The sequence below is a fragment of the Ursus maritimus genome, unplaced genomic scaffold, assembly GCF_017311325.1.
Source record: "Ursus maritimus isolate PB19 unplaced genomic scaffold, ASM1731132v1 scaffold_13, whole genome shotgun sequence".
In the NCBI taxonomy this organism is placed as follows: Eukaryota; Metazoa; Chordata; class Mammalia; order Carnivora; family Ursidae; genus Ursus; species Ursus maritimus.
Genome location: NW_024423675.1, coordinates 25,849,120 through 25,866,468, shown reverse-complemented (window position 1 = coordinate 25,866,468; position 17,349 = coordinate 25,849,120). Strand labels below are relative to the sequence as shown.

The 17,349-nt window shown below is 39.6% G+C and overlaps 1 protein-coding gene across 1 annotated transcript in view; it reads left to right on the top strand.

Moving 5' to 3' along the window:
- Positions 1–1,681: 1,681 nt before the first annotated feature.
- Positions 1,682–17,349, top strand: part of FRK (fyn related Src family tyrosine kinase) — a 61,601-nt gene continuing 45,933 nt past the window's right edge. Inside the window, exons 1-2 of the mRNA XM_040627480.1 lie at positions 1,682–1,731; positions 16,699–16,820. Of these exons, the coding sequence (XP_040483414.1) occupies positions 1,682–1,731; positions 16,699–16,820 (172 nt within the window). The remainder of the gene's footprint in view (positions 1,732–16,698; positions 16,821–17,349) is intronic.

The window sequence follows — 17,349 nt, the reverse complement described above, 5'->3', positions numbered from 1 at the left end:
TTTATTATAGACTTCAATAAGTGTTTATTGTAGTGTTTTTCCTTTTAGATGCAATGTTTCTCAGCATTTGAAACATTTTAAAAACCACCCTTTTAGTTTCTAAAGAATGAGAATCTGATTTTAAAAATTAATTGAGCATAAAATATCATTTTAAAAAATGAACATGAAATCATTTAGTACTTTTTTTTCACTCCAGTTTTCCAACTAAGATTTGGAAACCACGTTAATGCAGATCAATTAAATATATAGTAAGAAATAAGATCAGAAACATGTTGATAATTATTGAAGTTGGATGTTGAATAAAAGTGGGTCATTATACTATTCTCTCCACTTTGGAATATGAATGGAAAGTTTAATAATCTCTACTGTGAATGCATGTATGGAAACTCGAGGAGATGGGAATATTGTGTCTTGTCATTGAGATTTCCTATCTAAGAAAATATTTCCAAACGTGAATCGATCTTGGTTTCATGGGCCTACAGCTAATATGGTTTGGAGGGGAAGGTTCTCTTTAAGAAAAAGAGTACAAAAGTATGTGAACAGAATTTGGTAAGAAAGGGGATATTTAGGGACTCCTGGGTGGCTCAGAAGGTTAAGTGTCTGCCTTCAGCTCAGGTCATGAACCCAGGGTCTTGGGATCCAGTTCTGCATTGGGCATTTTGCTCAGCGGGGAACCTTCTTCTCCCTCTGCCTGCCGCTCCTGCTGCTTGTGCTCTCTTTCTCTCTCACTCTCTCTCTGACAAATAAATAAATAAAATCTTAAAAAAAAGGGGGGATATTTAGAACAGAAGAAATCACTACAAATTATTTAAAGAAGCTGACAAATAGTAAACATAACCATAGTGAAATATTAATGAACTGCCTTCTATATAATTTTTCCCCTATATTTTTGACTCATTTTCTTTGATTGACTCTTGATGTGACAGTGATTTTATGATACCATTTTCTATGTAAAGAATAAATGATAATTTGATCTTTTGAAACGTTTGATCACATTATTTGTTGACAGTTTGAAAAAACTGCTTTAAGCTTCCTAATTCATTATTTGTAATATCTGTAATTTTGGGATTGCTTTGCTTATTGAAATATTTATTGGAATCTTATTTTGCTTTTCATTTTCAAATTTTGATCCTTGTGCAACCAAGCCTATCTCTAAATAACAAACAGGAATTAGTGTTTGACTTCATAAAAGTATATTTTGTTATTCTATGGGACATTTTTAGAAACAAATTTGGCGCTTGTTACCTATTGAAATTGATCCATCCTTTGTGTTGTACATATTTTTTCAGGCAAAATGTTAAAGAGAATAAAGGATAAATCTTCTCATGGTTTTCTTTTTTCTGGAAAATCAGTGAAGTTGAAAAGAAATTTAAAAATGAGAAATGAAGTTATATGACTTGTTACACTAGTGCAAACCAATGGTTTACTCTGTTCAGTATTCCGTCTGAGAGATATTATAAAAGAGAGCTTATCGACTCACAATGAAAGGAGTGTGCCCTCCAAATCCTATTTTTTTTTTCTTATGGTCACATTGTGGGGTAGTTTTCTATGAATTTAGGTGAAACTATTTTATTTTAAAGATTTTATTTATTTGAGAGAGAGAGAGGGAGCTAGAGAGAACATAAGTGAGGGGAAAGGCAGAGGGAAAAGCAGACTCCCTGCCGAGCAGGGAGCCCGACCGATGACTGTCGACCCGATGACCGTCGACCGACCCGATGACCGTCGACCGTTGTGGGGGCTCGATTCCAGGATCCTGGGATCATGACCTGAGTTGAAGGCAGATGCTTAACTGACTGAGCCACCCAGGCATCCCAAGTGAAACTATCTTGAATACCTATTTATGTTTTCAACCTGGTGTTCCTCTTTCTGCCATGGTTTCTTTATATTTCTGACCCGCTCTGTAGAGTGGAATTATGATGTGAAGACAACTCCATATGTCCCACTGCACATTCGGCACAATTGTGGAGAGGTCACATGTACGTGCCTTGCACATCTGCCTACACACAGGCTCTGCTTACCTAACTCTTCTCGAAGCTCTAGTTCCTCACACCGCAAAGGGGAGCTACCGAAGCCCCTGCTCTGATGACCCCAGATTTGCCATGAGAATGAGTGCCATAATGTCGATGATGACACTGGGAATTATGAAGTGGAATCCAAATGTTTGTCTTACTGTGATTATTATTACTATCAGCTTCCTTATAGGACTGTGATCATTTGATTGGCTATGAGGATATTGATGACTCATAAAATCTGACTTCTTCTTTCACCCTCTGTTCCAAATCCTCAGATGATTCTCTCTATATTCTTGTCCTGTGTTTTTAGAGTTATTTGGTCAGCTTTAATGTTTAACAGTGTGACTCACGTCCCCAAGCAATCATTTGTTAACTCATTCATGTATCCATTCAAAGGTATTTGTTGAGAGCATGTGTAATTTCCGGTGCTGTGCTAGACTCTGGGAATTGCAGTAATGAGCAAAACGATAGGGTTTTGCTGTTGGAGCTTCCAAGTATAGTTGGGAAGTAGGAATTAATCAAATAATACCAAAAAGAGGAATCCAAGGAAAGGGGTGTGAAGGAAAGGAACAGTGTGTTCTGTCTCACCTGCTCTGCAGATAATCCAGAGGTTGAGGAGTTAAGGGAAGGGAACTCTGGTATGTAATGAATCTATCATCACTCAGTCTTAGGAAAACCTGATTCTCAGGCTTACTTGCGGGTCCCAATTCCAACGCTCTAGGCTGTTCCTGTCCTGTGCTTTCATCCCAAGAGCAGTCTTTTCAAATCTATAAGATTTAAAAAAATCTCTTCTCTGGGTCACAACTTGGTAAGTCAGAATTTACCATACATTGTGTGTTTCACTGAGTTCTTTCTTCAATTAATCCCAGACGAAGAAGGTAGCATTTTCGTCCCTGAATAATTTTTTGTATTAACAAAATTATAGAACAAAACTTACTTAATTGCAATTTGCTAATTATTAAGGTGGCCAGTGAGGCAGGACATACTTCAGTTTCTCTGAACACAAACTTGCACATAAATAGTTCACACGCTACTTACAAATAATATTTACTTTGTGTATCATTAGAGTTTGCCCTCTTTTTTTAAAAAAAACATATTTTTTAATTTATTTGAGATAAAGACAGAGAGCAAGAGCTGGGGGGAGGGGCAAAAAGGGAGAAGTAGACCCCCCGTGGACGGGAGTGGGGGGAGCTCCATCCCAGGACCCAGGGATCATGACCTGAGCCAAAAGCAGACACTTAACCAGCTGAGCCACCCAGGTGCCCCTGAGTTTATCCTCTTCTGAAGACAGTTTGAGAGAGCAAATATTTTAACCTAGTTCAAGAAATTCATAATTTTAATAAAACTACATTCTTGAAAACATAAATATAACTGAAAAAAAAAAAAACCAACTCAGCCCCTTCACCCTTATCCTCAGATGTGGACTTGTTTTTGACAGCAAGAGTATGCGTAATTCTTTCGTTACTCTCTGCTGTGAAGAATGGTGTGAGAGGTGCTCTGCCCAAGGATTTATCTTGCTAAAGGCAATTCCGTTTTCAAAGCTCTGGTTGTTTGTGTTGTTGGGAATCAAGACCTGGAATGGATGGGCCTTTCTGGAGCAAAACAATTGAACTCCTGTTGGAGTATACATTGGAACGCCCAGAATGCTAGTCGGAAGGGGGGTGGGATTAAGAACTAAATTGCTTTGCATGTAAAATCAGGGGTAGTTCGTAAAAGCCTGCTCCAGAGGAGAGGGGCAGGGGAGAGGGGCCTTAGCAACCTGGCAGGGGGCTCTGGACCTGACGGAAAAGAGCGTTTTTGGGAAATTCCCTCTTCAGGGCAGTTGTTACTAAATTTCGAGGAACAGAGATTTCTGATGTATTTGAACTTGTTACTCTAGATTGTACTTTGCTCTCCACAAATTCTACGCAAAGTTTGGACTGAATTTATAATCTCTCGGTTGGGATGAAAATAAGAGAGTGGAGTCTGGTGTGGGGCAGAGTGGCCCAGCGAGAACCAGGGTTTGGAGTGGGTGATGGCAGACAGAAGAGAAAGTCTTTCCCTTCAAAGAGCAGCTGTGCTTTTCAAAACTCAGTGCCGGGTTCCCAGTCTCAGAATTCTCTGGGGCACGTGGGAACCTGCAGCATCCGGAGCCCCACCTCCGAGTTGGGAGTATTTGCCTTGCACACACTTTCCTGGGCTTTCTTAGCAAACTGAAGTTTGAGAACTGAAGCCCTAGAGGAGGTTAAGAAGTGTGGCGCAGTGGGTGGGGAGGGACACAGCCTTTCCCTATAGCAGTTCCGAGGAGTGAGGCTGTAAAATACTTGTGCAACGGTGCTTTCCTCTAATTCTAAGCAAAAACAAGCAGAGAACTAATTTTCAGGTTTCAGGAAAATCCACCAGTGTGCTGGCAGAACCTTCCTTTTGTTTCCTGACAAATAGCTTGTTGACACTGAAAACGAAAGGTGTATTTTCTGGCACTGTTTCTGGCTTTCCTTTTGACAGGAACAAGCTGCTTTGTGGATAGGTTTGGCTTCTGCCATTTCGGAGTCCAGTTGGGGCATTTACATAGATTATAAACACTTCAGTTATTCATACCAGTGTGATTATTGATAATTATTAATGATAGCAATGTTTAGTTCGTAGCTGGGTGCACAGGATCAAATTATTAAAAAGAAAGGAAAAGAAAAAGAGAATGTGTATGCCCATTCTGACCTTTGTGGACTCTATCTCCCCTCTTACCTGCCTTGGGACACCTGCTTCATTTAAACCCTAAAAAGTGAGTGAAACTAGTGCATATCTGTGATGGTAGCGGTGGGTACACATCTACACATATACACACCCCCCATACGTCCACATCTGCATATATGTGTGTATCTCCGTGCCACGTGTAGGTTAAGAGAATAGATTTTGGGGGCGCCTGGGTGGCACAGCGGTTAAGCGTCTGCCTTCGACTCAGGGCGTGATCCCGGCGTTATGGGATCGAGCCCCACATCAGGCTCCTCTGCTATGAGCCTGCTTCTTCCTCTCCCACTCCCCCTGCTTATGTTCCCTCTCTCGCTGGCTGTCTCTATCTCTGTCAAATAAATAAAATCTTTAAAAAAAAAAAGAATAGATTTTGTTTTTCATTGTGTTTGCCAAATGTGAAAGACAATTTCACTTAAACATTTTGATTTTTATATGGATTTAAGAGATATCTATAAAGAAACCCAACCTCAATGATTCCTTTATAATCAGAAATATTATTTCTATTCTATATATGGTTATTTTTTATAAAAGGGTACTCTTCCTGGTGAAGAGATGGCTCATTTTTCTTTGGCTAAAGAAAGTTGTATACTATCTGATTTGGGATAAAGGATTTAATGAAAGTAAATGATGACATAGAGTGTAACGTTATTAACCCATCTAGAAGAAGGTACGCACATGGACTACTAGGAGACCCTTGCAGGATACTTGTAGCTTCTGGTGTTTTGCATTTCCATAAATATCAGTGATAACAATGAAGTTGAAGGATATCATTTATTTCTTACCTAGAAAAAAATGCTAATAGCTGTTGGCCAGGCTGCAGTTGAGAAATCTGGATATTGTCTCAATCCTAGAGTGGATTATGGTCCTCACTCGTCTACTCCTTCCGAAGATTCTGTCCAGTTTTTCTCCACAGCTGAATTTATTTTGATTACTTTGACTTCAGGAACACACAGGCAAACCCTTTGAAATTCCATCTGCCCCATATTGCTGCCCACTGAGTGATTTTAAAAATCTACGCTCTCTCCTTCTTATGTTGCTTCATTTTATTTCTCTTTTGCACTTATCACCTTTGAACACACTGTGTAATTATTGATTTATTTTATTTATTTTCTTTCTTCCCCCATGAGTATGGGAGCTCCATAAAGGCAGGACTTTGTTCCTTTCGCTGCTCTATTTCTACCAATTGGAACAGAGCCTGACACATGGTAAGTGCTCAATAAATAATTGTTGAGGGGCGCCTGGGTGGCACAGTGGTTAAGCGTCTGCCTTCGACTCAGGGCGTGATCCCGGAGTTCTGGGATCGAGCCCCATGTCAGGCTCTTCCTCTATGAGCCTGCTTCTTCCTCTCCCACTCCCCCTGCTTGTGTTCCCTCTCTCGCTGGCTGTCTCTCTGTCAAATAAATAAATAAAAATCTTAAAATAAATAAATAAATAATTGTTGAATGAAAAATGAATGAGCGAAGGAATTTTATGGTGGTAGACTGTGGGTTATAGCTTTGTTACCAGCTCTTGCGTGAACCTGGGGAAAAGAACCCCACTTAGCCTTATTGTGTAGTTTCTGTCACAGACACCATTGAGAATTTAATGAAACACTGGACTCTTTCCCAGAGGATGCACGTACTCATTAAAACACATTTCCAGTAAGTTTCAGAGGTTTACCCATGGACCCTCATAAAAACTTCTTTCTAGTTCTATATTCTGCTCACCTCTCCGGTGTCCCTCCTGTAGAATACTTCTCCCTTGTTCTTGCCTTCCACACTTTCATCTCTTAAATTTGTTCATTAAATGATTTAAAAAAAAACAAGTCAAATTTTCCCATCATTTTTGCAGGTATGACCAGAACTCAAAATTCTTTACTGTGTTAAATCTTTTTTTTTTTTTTTTTTAAAGATTTTATTTATTTATTTATTCGACAGAGATAGAGACAGCCAGTGAGAGAGGGGAGTGGGAGAGGAAGAAGCAGGCTCATAGCGGGAGAGCCTGATGTGGGGCTCGATCCCAGAACGCTGGGATCACACCCTGAGCCGAAGGCAGACGCCTAACCGCTGTGCCACCCAGGCGCCCCTACTGTGTTAAATCTTAAATGGAATATGTCATCCTCCTCCTAATGTACTTTTTGAATATTTGCCGAAGATCTCCTTCTACGGTGGAGTTAGTGGTTTCTACGTGGGAGCACCTGTAAACATCAAAGGCCTGGTTTTGGTTCTTCTTCATTTAGTCGACCCTCTTCCCCCACCACTGCCCACCAAACCAGTCTGCTCACAGACGTGCTGCTGGTTCTTCACCTGGGCCATGCCCTTGTCCTTCATTTTTTTGGATTTCTCATCTCTGCCAAATCCTTATTCCAAGTGTCTTTCCTCTAAGATGCCTTCCACTGTTGACACACTGTTGGGTTGTTTATTTCTTGGATTACAGCTCCCTTAGCACTTAAATGCCCCTTTTGTTTTTGTCATTTCTTTTTTATTTATTACTCAGTTAAAATGATCTCTTATCCCTCCCTTGAGAATCTAAAATTCTCAAAGGCAAAGAAATAGACCCTTTTTTTGCTCTTATGCTTCTTCATCTGTTTTCCATATAGTTAGTCTGAAGTGAAAGTTTCTGATACATTTTAGCAAATGAAGCCTACAGAAAACTATGTATGACCATGTTGGGTAATAAGGTTATGATACCTTCAAGTTGTATACTATCTGAATTGGGATAAAGGATTTAATGAAAGTAAATGATGACATAGAGTGTAACATTATTAACCCATCTAGAAGAAGGTACACACATGGACTTCTAGCTCACTAGACTGAACATTTGGTCTTGTTCATTCTGTGGACGTTCCCAGCGAACAAGTTATTTTATAGATCTTTATTTTTTTAAGTAAACTCCGTGCCCAGTATGTGGCTTGAACTCACTACCCTGAGATCAAGAGTCGCGTGCTTTATCAACTGAGCCAGCCAGGTCCTAGACATTGTAATATCAATTGCGTTTACTTTCTTTGGATGTGACAAAGATGGAAACTCCTTAATGATTAATGCTTTCAACTCTAAATCCATATTTCTCTCGTTTCTAGGACAAACATTATCACAAATGTATAAAAACAAAACAGACAGGTTAAAATTTACACTTATATTTCAGGCTTGATTGGAAATGCCTTTATATATTCACACACTTTGTATGTATGTATGTATGTGTGTATGTATGTATGTCTGTATTTTATTTATTTAAAGTAGGCTGCACGCCCAGTGTAGGGCTTGAACTCATGACCCTGAGATCAGGAGTTGCACGCTCCACTGACTGAGCCAGCAGGCACCCTTGTTTTTTATTTTAAAAGAGAAATCAATATTAGCTTCCGTTTCCTTTTATACAAATAGGAGGTGGTTGTGAGACCAAAGCAGTGCCTTGAGATTGAATCCCTCGCTGAACTTGGTTATGCTCTTCAACTTTTTGTGAGGAATAGAAAGCTTTTGATGACTAGACACTGGCAGGTGGGTTCAGGTTATAATACCCTTACAAACATATAGCACCACACCTTCCCCAGGGGTGACAGTACCAATTAGTTCATCTTACTTCCTTTCTAGAGAAGTTCCTTCCAAATTCCCCTTATATGATGACTGTACAGGTGAACAGCAACAAAAAAAGCTTTATCAAATGAACGAAGCGAGGAGCTTCCTGGTTTCTTTGTGACTGCAAGTCATACCTCAGATATTGAAGGTGACATTATCACGTGATCACACATTTTTTACATGTGTGCAGCCCGGATATGCTTGTGTTTGGGAGGACAGGAAAATCAGCTTCATTTTTGATCTTTACGTTCATAGGCAAATGTTCTCTTTGGGAGAAGAGAGTAGCCAGATTGGAATCTGTGGTCTGTGGCCAATTAACATGTGAATCTGTGTTGCAACTGGCCCAGAGCAGATAAGTCTTCTCCCATAAGCGCTTAACACTCCAAAGTACGTGGCAAGTGCAAATAAAAGATTACATGAAAACACAAGCTTTATCTAGTTCAACATTCAGTATAAATCGAAAGACATATAAATGTCCACATTGAGGTACTATGTATTGTTTCATCAAAAGGTATTTTATTTAACTGTTCCAAAAGGCATATGGGGTGTTTTCAGTTAGGCTTTGTACGGGGAAGGTCTGTAGGCTCAAGTGAACGCAGAATAATCTAAAAAATAAAAAGCAGCTCTAACTTTTGTATGCTACATGCGAAACCAGAAGGGCGGTCACTGAGGACCGGGAATTCTGGGGAGGCGGATTTAAGCGATGCCAGTGCAAATGGCCATAAGAGAATGAGTTGAGTGAGAGCCGAAGAGCTGATGGTGGGGAAGACACTGTTCAGGAGATGGCTCGTGTCCAGATGGCAGAGGGCCTGAAATTCCAGGTTAATAAGGATTTCATTCCATAAGCAAAGGGAACCCTTAAAACGTATTAATGTGTATGCATTGGTGAGATGTATCAGATCATATGATCAAATGATTAACGTAGGGGCAATGGCCTGAGCAAGGCGGGGGCATCTAGGGCAATGCGTATAACACTGTAACATCAGTCCCTGGCTGCTTGTACGTGATCAATAAGCAGAAGCTGTTTATGAGAACAGAAAGTAAAATATTGCCATAATCTAAGTGGTGGTGATACAGCGGACAAAGGTTGTGATGCGGGAAATGAGAAGGAGGGAATGAGTAACAAAATACATATGAGCATTATTTGCTTTTTTTGTCCTTCTCATGCTATGTGAGTGGTAAAAGAGAGTCAGGGTTCACTTTCTGTGAGCTCAAGGGGCTGCTGAGCCTCAGGAGACTTTGTAGAGGGGGAGGGGCGTGCTCACCTGGACGGAAAGGGGACTTCACAGGGGCTGTCATCATATGGAACTGCCATAGCTCAAGGGACCATGATGATTTAGATACGGTAAATGACTAAATGTGATGATGAGCGTACCCTGCAAACTGTAGGTATTCTGCAAATGGTACTGTCTCTATGTCTCCCAAGCCACGCTGGTGAGGATGACAGGTGGTCTTATCCACTGTAACATGGGTCTGTGATGACAACAATAAAGACAGACCTATCCCCGAGTTCCCACCTGGGCAGTCACCCCAGGTTACTTTCCTCATGGGTGGCTATGCCAAGCCGATCTACCCATTTTCCTTTCTGCAGTTTCTGGGAAGATACCAGTATTCTTCTGGGGCTGGTTTTAGAAACTCATTCTTCTTCAGGGTCTGTCTACTGTGGTTTAAGTCCAGCTGTCTTGCTTGTTAGGGAGGCACAAGGAAAAGAAATTATATGTTGAATTTTGTAAATGTTATTAGGAATAGGTTTGTTTTTTTTTTTCTTAAATGTAGGGTGAGTGGTGCCTGGCTAGCTGAGTTGGTAGAGCATGCATCTGCTGATCTTGGGGTCATGATTTCAAGCCCCGCATTGGGCATAGAGCTTACTTAAGAAAAATGGAAGAGGAAACTAACACCATTTGATCGGAATTATGAGTGTATGAGACACCTACTTTGTGCCAGTCACTGAGATGCAGAGTGGACAGAATAAGACTATTAGGAGGAAATGAGGAAATATTAATGGAGATACCACATCTTTATTTTTTTTTAATTTTGTTCATTTATTTTTTTTAATTAAGTAAGCTCCACATGCAACGTGGGGCTTGAACTCGGGAAGCTGAGATCAAGAATTCTATGCTGTACCAACTGAGTCAACCAGGTGCCCCTGGAGGTACCACATCTATTTACATATTGATTTCCCTAAATTTTGATTGATATCTATATTATTTAAATGTTGATATTCAGTAACAATGCATAAGTTCTTTTGTTTTTTTAAAGACTAATTTCGTCTTTTTTGTCAAATAAAGAACCTCCAGTTATCACACTACAGCTTTAGCCTTTTTGAATTAGTAAAATGGCTTACCGCCACCTGGTGGCAGCATGTCCTAGTCAAGAACGGGCAGGCAGGATGGAAAAATCACCGGGGAGGAAACTTACAATACAAACACATCTAGAGAAGGGAGGTCATGTTCACATATTTATTCACGTTTCATCATGACCTCACACCTAACATGTCTAAAGCCAAATATATAATTTCTCCCTTAGTTTTCTGAAAATAAGTGCTATTTATTGAGCATGAGGGCGGGCAGGCATCCAGCACTTGACATTCATTTTTTTTTTTTTTTTACTCTAAAAACAAACCTACCAGGCAGTTATTATTTTCACTAACAAATGATGAAATCTGGGCATAGAGAGGTTAACCTTCCCAGTGAGAAGCTGTAGTGTTCTTCAGTATCGCACTCTGCCTTTAATGCGTTGCGGGGTATATTGTTCTTCAGTCATCCGGATTTGAAGCCCGGGGGTCATGTTTGCTCTTCTGTGAGTTTCCCTCCTCATCCATCAGCGCCTGTCCCATACTCCTTTGAGATTTTTCTTGTATCTATCAATTCTAACTGCCAAAGTTTCTACTTCAGCTGTCTTATAACATGTAGATTGTTATAGCATATTTCTAATTAACTTCCTTAGATTTTTTTTTCTGTTTAAGTAGATTGCAAAGTAATATAAAACTACATCTTACTGTAAATATCCACATTATGGGGAAGAATACAGAGTAAAAAGTGGAAGTGGTTGTTTGTTTGTTTGTTTTTTGCCATCGTTTTTGTTTTCTCTCACTAATCTCCAGAGAAGTAAGCACATAAAAGTTTTGGTTTGTTGGTTTTTAAAATATAAATAAAACTAATATTTTGATTACTCTGCAGTTTACTCTTTTTCGTTCAGGAGTATGTCTTGCAGATCTTTCTGTGTCTGTGCTACAGAATTTACACAGGTGATACTGGATAGATGTTTGCAAAATAAACCTTAGACTTCAATCACATACTCCTTTCATCCAAAACAGACATTATGCTTTTTGCTCCATTTTCATCTACTTGAAGCATTTCCTTCTCCTAGGTTATTATGGATCTCCTCTCCTTTTTGGTTATTCTTAATCAAGATCTCTTTCATGGCGAGTATGGCATAGCAATAAAGACTAGTTTCATAAAAGATCAATAAAATGTGTGTGTAGTGTCCTTATATTGGATAATTTTCACATGTAGACCTCAAAGTCTAACTTATTATTCTCAGCTGTCTCATAAAAATTTTTAAATTTTTTTTACTATTCCTATAACTCAGTAGTTCTCCAATTTTACTGTGCCTCAGATGTAGCTGGAGACTTATTGAAACCCAGAGACCCCACAGTCTCTGGTGCAGTAGATATGGGGGATGCCTGCAGATTTCCTTTTCTAACAAGTTTGCACGTGATGCCAATGCTCCTGGTCTAGGGACCACACTTCGAGGGTCACTAACCTGTAAGGCTGTCCCTGGATGCTTCCCTATAAGACTCTCCTGGATCCATCCTGGGATATCCTGATTACTTCTCAGCACTCGTTGGTTACTGCACACATGGAATACAGCATTAAAAGTGGCTGTGGTGGGCACACAGGCCTGGGGTGTGCGTGACCCTCCGGAATGGGGCCAACCGGGGCTCTAACAGGCCGAACGGAGAAGAATGACAGTTCTGCCACAGGCTCAGACCACAAATTAAGGAACAGTTTTCCCATGTGCAGAGGGTGGACAGAGCTATCGTTCTCCAATTAGTCTCTACAGCAGCACATGCTGTAATGATTCAGCACACGCTCGAACCTATAGTGGTTGCGTCATCATTGAGTATGAAAGATGGCATTATAATCCCACTACATCAGAAAACAGTTTGTTATTTATATCCACTTCCTGGTGGTAGCTCAGCCACGTAAAATTCCAGGTATTAAGTGAGCTGATGCATCCAGTCAAGTGTTTATGGCCATTTCATTGTTACTGTGGAGTCAATACTGGTGTGATTTGCCTTGTAAAGTGAGTGTACAAAACTATTACACAAGAATCTAAAATTGGTGAGACAAAAAAAGGATTTTAAAAAAATTACCACAGAGTTCCTCTCTGCAAATGTTGTAAAATTACTGTATCTTTGATTTACAAAAACTGCTTGCTTATACATATATTGGGCAGAGAAAATACATCATTTGCAGATTTGATTATACAAAATACAAATGTATGTGTATAAAACATATAATGGAATTTATTCTTGAGAATGATGAGATAATATGAGATATAATCGTACTTCTAAGAATTTAATCTGCTAGATAAATTGTAATTCTTGTAAAGGTTTAAATATTTATATTTTGAGCAAACATTTTAATGCTGATGCATAATCAATGCACTCAGAATCTAGGAAATGCCCGGGTTGATCAGTATATTTGATCCCTGTTCCTAATGTGCTTGAAATATTTGTGCAAAGAAATTTTGCCATTTCTGGAAATGGAGTAAAAAGATGCTATTAGCTATTAACTATTAGCTTTCATTGAGGGTGCAACTGCCCATTAAAATACAGTGTTTTTTATGTGTTCACTTAGACTTTATATAAATGACATTATAGTGGTATGTATCATTCTTCAACTCCCTTTTGTCCCTCATGTTTTAACTGCTGTGTATTATTCTGTCTCATATCTATAACTAAGTTTATCTATTCCCCTACAATGGACATTTAGATTGTTTCCAGTTTTTTAGTACTAGAATTCGTCAGTGAATGTTCTTGTGATTTATTTCCTTCAGCACATATGGTATATAATCTGGCAGTGAAATTGAACGTTATACAAATGTGCAGCCTTCTTAGATATTGCCACATTGCTCTCTGAAGTAGTTGTACCGCATGATACTGCCTCTTGTATGAAGGTTCTTGTTTCAGATTTTTCCCAATACCCAAAAGTGAAAGTTTAAAATTTTGTCTAGCCTGAAAAGTGTGAAATTTCATTGTTTTAATATTTACTGGTATAAATAATAATACTGTACAGATAGAGACTGTGCTTCTTTTCTTATTTTTATTAGTTATTGGATTTTCCTTTTCTATGAACTGTACAATTATATATGATGTCAATTTTTCTACTGTGTTGTCTCTTTTAAAAAAATTCTTTGTAGGGGCGCCTGGGTGGCACAGCGGTTAAGCGTCTGCCTTCGGCTCAGGGAGTGATCCTGGCGTTGTGGGATCGAGCCCCACATCAGGCTCCTCCGCTGTGAGCCTGCTTCTTCCTCTCCCACTCCCCCTGCTTGTGTTCCCTCTCTCGCTGGCTATCTCTATCTCTGTCGAATAAATAAATAAAAACTAAAAAAAAAAATTCTTTGTAGGGGTGCCTGGGTGGCTCAGTTGGTTAAGCATCTGCCTCCAGCTCAGGGCTTGATCCTGAGCTCCTGGGATCGAGCCCCACATCGGGCTCCCTGCTCAGTGGGGAGCCTGCTTCTCCCTCTCCCACTCCCCCCCATTTATGCTCTGTCTCTCTGTCAAATAAATAAATAAAATCTTTTTTTAAAAAAAATATAGGTATATTTATTTATTTTGAGAGAGGGAGTGCGCCAGTGCAGGGGAGGAGCAGAGGGAGAGGGACAGAATTCCAAGTAGACCCCAAGACAGGGCTCGACCCCACGGCCCCTGAGACCATGAGCTGAGCCAAAATCAAGTCAGGTGCCTAACCAAGTGAGCCACCCAGGCGCCCCGTCTTTTTTTTTTTTAATTGATTATAAGTCTCAATGTAATCTGAACACTATTCCTATTATTGGTTATATACTTTACAATTGTTTTCTCCAGGTCTTTGGCTTGTATTTTAATTTTATTTCATGGTAATCTTGCTGTTGTAGAAGTTTTTAATTGTGGTGTAAGAAATATTATCAATCTTTTCCCTTAAGGTTTTTATGTCTTTTTCTTTTCCTCTTATCTAAGAAACCCTCCCCAGTCTGGTATCCTCAGAAAGTTTTTAAGTTTGCCTTAGGTCATTAATCTATGTAGAACTATGTTGTAAGTGGCGTTAATTAATTTTTTCCATATGGATTATTCATGGTAGTAGCATTGGTTATTGAGTAATCTGTACTTTCATCTCTAATTTGTGTGTTTGGGTCTGTTTGAGGTTTTGTTTTGTTTTTGTTCCATTAGTCTATTGACTTATTTCTGTAATCATAGAAAGCATGCATTTCTATTTTTCTGTGAATTCATTATATAGCCCCTTGGAATGTTTCCATGACTTCCATAGTTTCCATCAGATAAACGGTAGTCTGTGGACATCAATTTGGTTCCTGATGTTGAATCAGTGGGGTGGTCGTTAGTGCAGTCTACCAGATGATTCCAGCTCTCTGCCTTCTGGGAAATGGTGCGATTGTGTTTCCTACTCTCTTTGCATTTAGGCACAAACATATTACTTATTTGCAGCGATTTCATTCTTGTATAGAAGCTTTAGCTTGAAGCTGCAGGAGCCAGCCTGTGATTGGCCACATTACTCCTGCCTCAGCAATCCTGGAAACATGAGACGGAAATGCCCTGGTAGAGCTAGAGATAGACCTAGAGCAGAGCCCCAGGCGGCCTTCCGTGGACATGCAGCTGAGGGAAGAGCAAATCTTTGTTGTCTTAAAGCATGGAGATTTTTACCACTGTTCATTACTCTAATATAACCTGGCATATCCTAACTGATAGAGTTAATATTGTGTAATTTGCAACTTGATGATTGGCAAATGGTTAAGAAGTACCTTGCCTTTGTTAGAAGGTAATAATTATGTTTTAATGTCTCTCTTTTCAGTTCCTTTCTCCTCTTCCTTCTGATTGTATCACCCTCAGTGCACTCATACTCCCCAATATCCATGACCTTTCAAACCAATTGGAGCCAATTTTTGATGGCCTGTATTTCCTCGCTCAGCCTACAGCCCTTCACACAGCCTGTATGTCTTCCCTCAAGCCTACATTTCTTCTCTTCTAGTGTCTACATTTTTAAAGATGATAGCTGAAAAGATAAATGTTTTACCTAAAATCTTAAATGATAAAGAACAACTTTGTGACTCTAGAGAGAGGGGTCATCAGTGAAAAGCAGGTTTTCTCAGCTTCCTCTTATTATCATATTGTTGTCTACTGACTTGATATTACATCTTAGCCTGGCTCCAATGTTAAAATCCATAATTCTCGGGGTGCCTGGGTGGCTCAGTTGGTTAAGCATCCAACTCTCGATTTCAGCTCAGGTTATGATCTCAGGGTCCTGGGATCGAGTCCTGCATCAGGGTCCCTGCTCAGCGGGAAGCCTGCTTCTCCCTCTGCCTGCAGCTCCCCCTGCTTGTGCTCTCTCTCTCTCTGTGTGTCAAATAAATAAATAAAATCTCAAATATAAAATAAAATCCATAGTTCTTTGTCGGGGTTAGTCACATTCACAAACGTTTGTGTTCAGTACCTGACTTTTATATTTCTGGAATGTTCAGGATAGGAGGGTAAAGATAAGAAGTGAGGGTGGCACTAGGAAGATACTTCCCAGGTGGAAGCATCTTTTTCACAGCATCTCTCCACCAAGGACAATTTCTTTTGTATTTGATAAGTTCCTCCTAAACATGCAAAATCGTCTCATATTATGGTGGCGTTGGGTAGTAATGGATGGGGGGGGAGGAATTAATGCCCAGAGAACTCTATTTTTAATTGTTCACACTTTAATGTGAAGTGTATGAATCCTTTGATTGGAACGTTTGCCTCCTCACACCTAGAAGGTGTTAGGTGAGGCGGTGAAAGTTTGATGGTGATGATAAGTAATTATAGAGCATGGAACCCAGCAGGCTAATGTGGTGGGCCTACCCTGGAGGCTTTGAATTTGACAGAAGGAGGACACGTTACTTCTCAGACAGAATAGAATGCAGATGTGAGAAGGGATGTCGTACCAGGCATTGGCCAAATTCCTATTCTATAATTTTTAAAAGACTCCTGTGAGGGTTACAGACATCCAGAAAAATCATCTCGAGTATCGAAAGGTACTATTTATACCGTAATAGTTTCACTAAAGAATAGCAGACATTTCTGATAGAATACTTTCTTGCCAAACTTCCTGCTCCTTAAAAAATGACTGTTGATTGGTTAATTAAAGTTTACATCTGTCTCTTTTTAGGTGGTTCTTTGGAGCAATCAAGAGAACAGATGCAGAAAAACAACTATTATATCCAGAAAATCAGACTGGTGCCTTTCTAATCAGAGAAAGTGAAAGCCAGAAAGGAGATTTCGCCCTTTCAGGTATGGGCATTGTTTTGTGTGATTTAAGTGTGGGTGTGAGGGTCTGTAGTAATGAACCTGCTGTGTGAACATGGACAAGTTAATTTGAAATTTGCCTTATTTCTTATCTTCATAATAAGTACCAAATTAAATCTGAACTACCCAAGAGTAATACAGAAATTAGCAAGCAATTTCTGTCTATGGATAGGAGTCTCTGTAAAGAAATACATGCGCTCTGGCTATGAAATGATAGTCATATAGACCTGGCTGCATTTTCTCACTTTTGCATGATCTAGGAGTCTATGCTTCTAGGGAAATGAGAAGGAAAAAGCAAAAACTACACTGTTGTCAAAATTGATCTTTCCCTAGTACAGTTTCGGTTTTTGCATTTCATTTGTCTTTGCCCAGTAAATAGAAAATGAACTGAAATGCTGGATGCCATTGCATCTAGTTAACTCCATGACACATAAAATTTAGCCAAATGTAGTTTTCTAACTAAGAGTCAAATACATGTTTACTTTACATTGTCTTAGGAAGGAAGAAAGACCTA